Consider the following 957-nt stretch of genomic DNA (forward strand, 5'->3'; position numbering starts at 1 on the left):
AGCGGCATCACCCTGCCCCAAGCGGCATCACCCTGCCCCAAGTGGCATCACCCTGCCCCAAGCGGCATCACCCTGCCCCAAGTGGCATCACCCTGCCCCAAGTGGCATCACCCTGCCCCAAGCGGCATCACCCTGCCCCAAGCGGCATCACCCTGCCCCAAGTGGCATCACCCTGCCCCAAGCGGCATCACCCTGCCATCAGATTTCGAGTTACTGATTGTTCTGCAATCCTGTGATATAAGGCTTTCTTCTTCCCCTTCTTTCCTCACGATCAACGGTCCCTCACGACCTTTTCACAATGGCAGAAACAGCCGGCACGGCCGGATCGGCCGCAACACCAGACCAGTCCCTTGGCGCCTTCCCATTTACGGTGCCTAAACTTACAGGGGCGGAGAACTATGATGAATGGAAGAATGCCATTCTGATGGTCGCTGGAGGTATGGCCCTCAAGCGTTACCTTGTCGAGGCCATCCCTGCGGCATCACGCGATGAGAGAATCAACAACCGCGCTCAGACCCTTGTGTACACCAACATAACCACGATCGTGCAGCGTCAACTGAAGATGGGAGGATAGGACGTCGAGGTCGACTCAGCACACGATATGTGGACGAAGGTTCGTACCGTTCTAGACCAGAACCCTGCTGACACTATCGACGATCTGATGTCCGAACTCTTCGACATGAAGCGGGAGAAATTCGACTCTCTACGAAGCTTCCTCGACAGGTTCCAATACCTCTAGAGTACAATCTCTAAATAAATCCAGCTTGACGACACGATATAGGTCAACCGGACGCTTAACGCTCTCAAGAACAGTAACCCTGACTGGTATTCTAACTGGAAACACGATCAGACTAAGGAGGGTAATGTCACGAAGGTTAAGCTACTAAAGTACCTTCTGTAGGAAGCTAATAAGGAGCGTCTATTGTCTATGAATATAACCACCGTCAAGTAACCAGG

At 53.2% G+C, this 957-nt stretch overlaps 1 protein-coding gene across 1 annotated transcript; it reads left to right on the forward strand.

Moving 5' to 3' along the window:
* Positions 1-298: 298 nt before the first annotated feature.
* Positions 299-739, forward strand: J7T54_000741 (uncharacterized protein; the record flags this gene model as incomplete). Its single annotated transcript, XM_051510701.1, has 2 exons — positions 299-551; positions 630-739. 2 exons carry the CDS (start codon positions 299-301, stop codon positions 737-739), a joined length of 363 nt encoding a protein of 120 aa, XP_051358425.1.
* Positions 740-957: the final 218 nt, after the last annotated feature.

The sequence above is a fragment of the Emericellopsis cladophorae genome (assembly GCF_022114955.1).
Source record: "Emericellopsis cladophorae strain MUM 19.33 chromosome Unknown NODE_188_length_5039_cov_126_102177, whole genome shotgun sequence".
NCBI lineage: Eukaryota > Fungi > Ascomycota > Sordariomycetes > Hypocreales > Bionectriaceae > Emericellopsis > Emericellopsis cladophorae.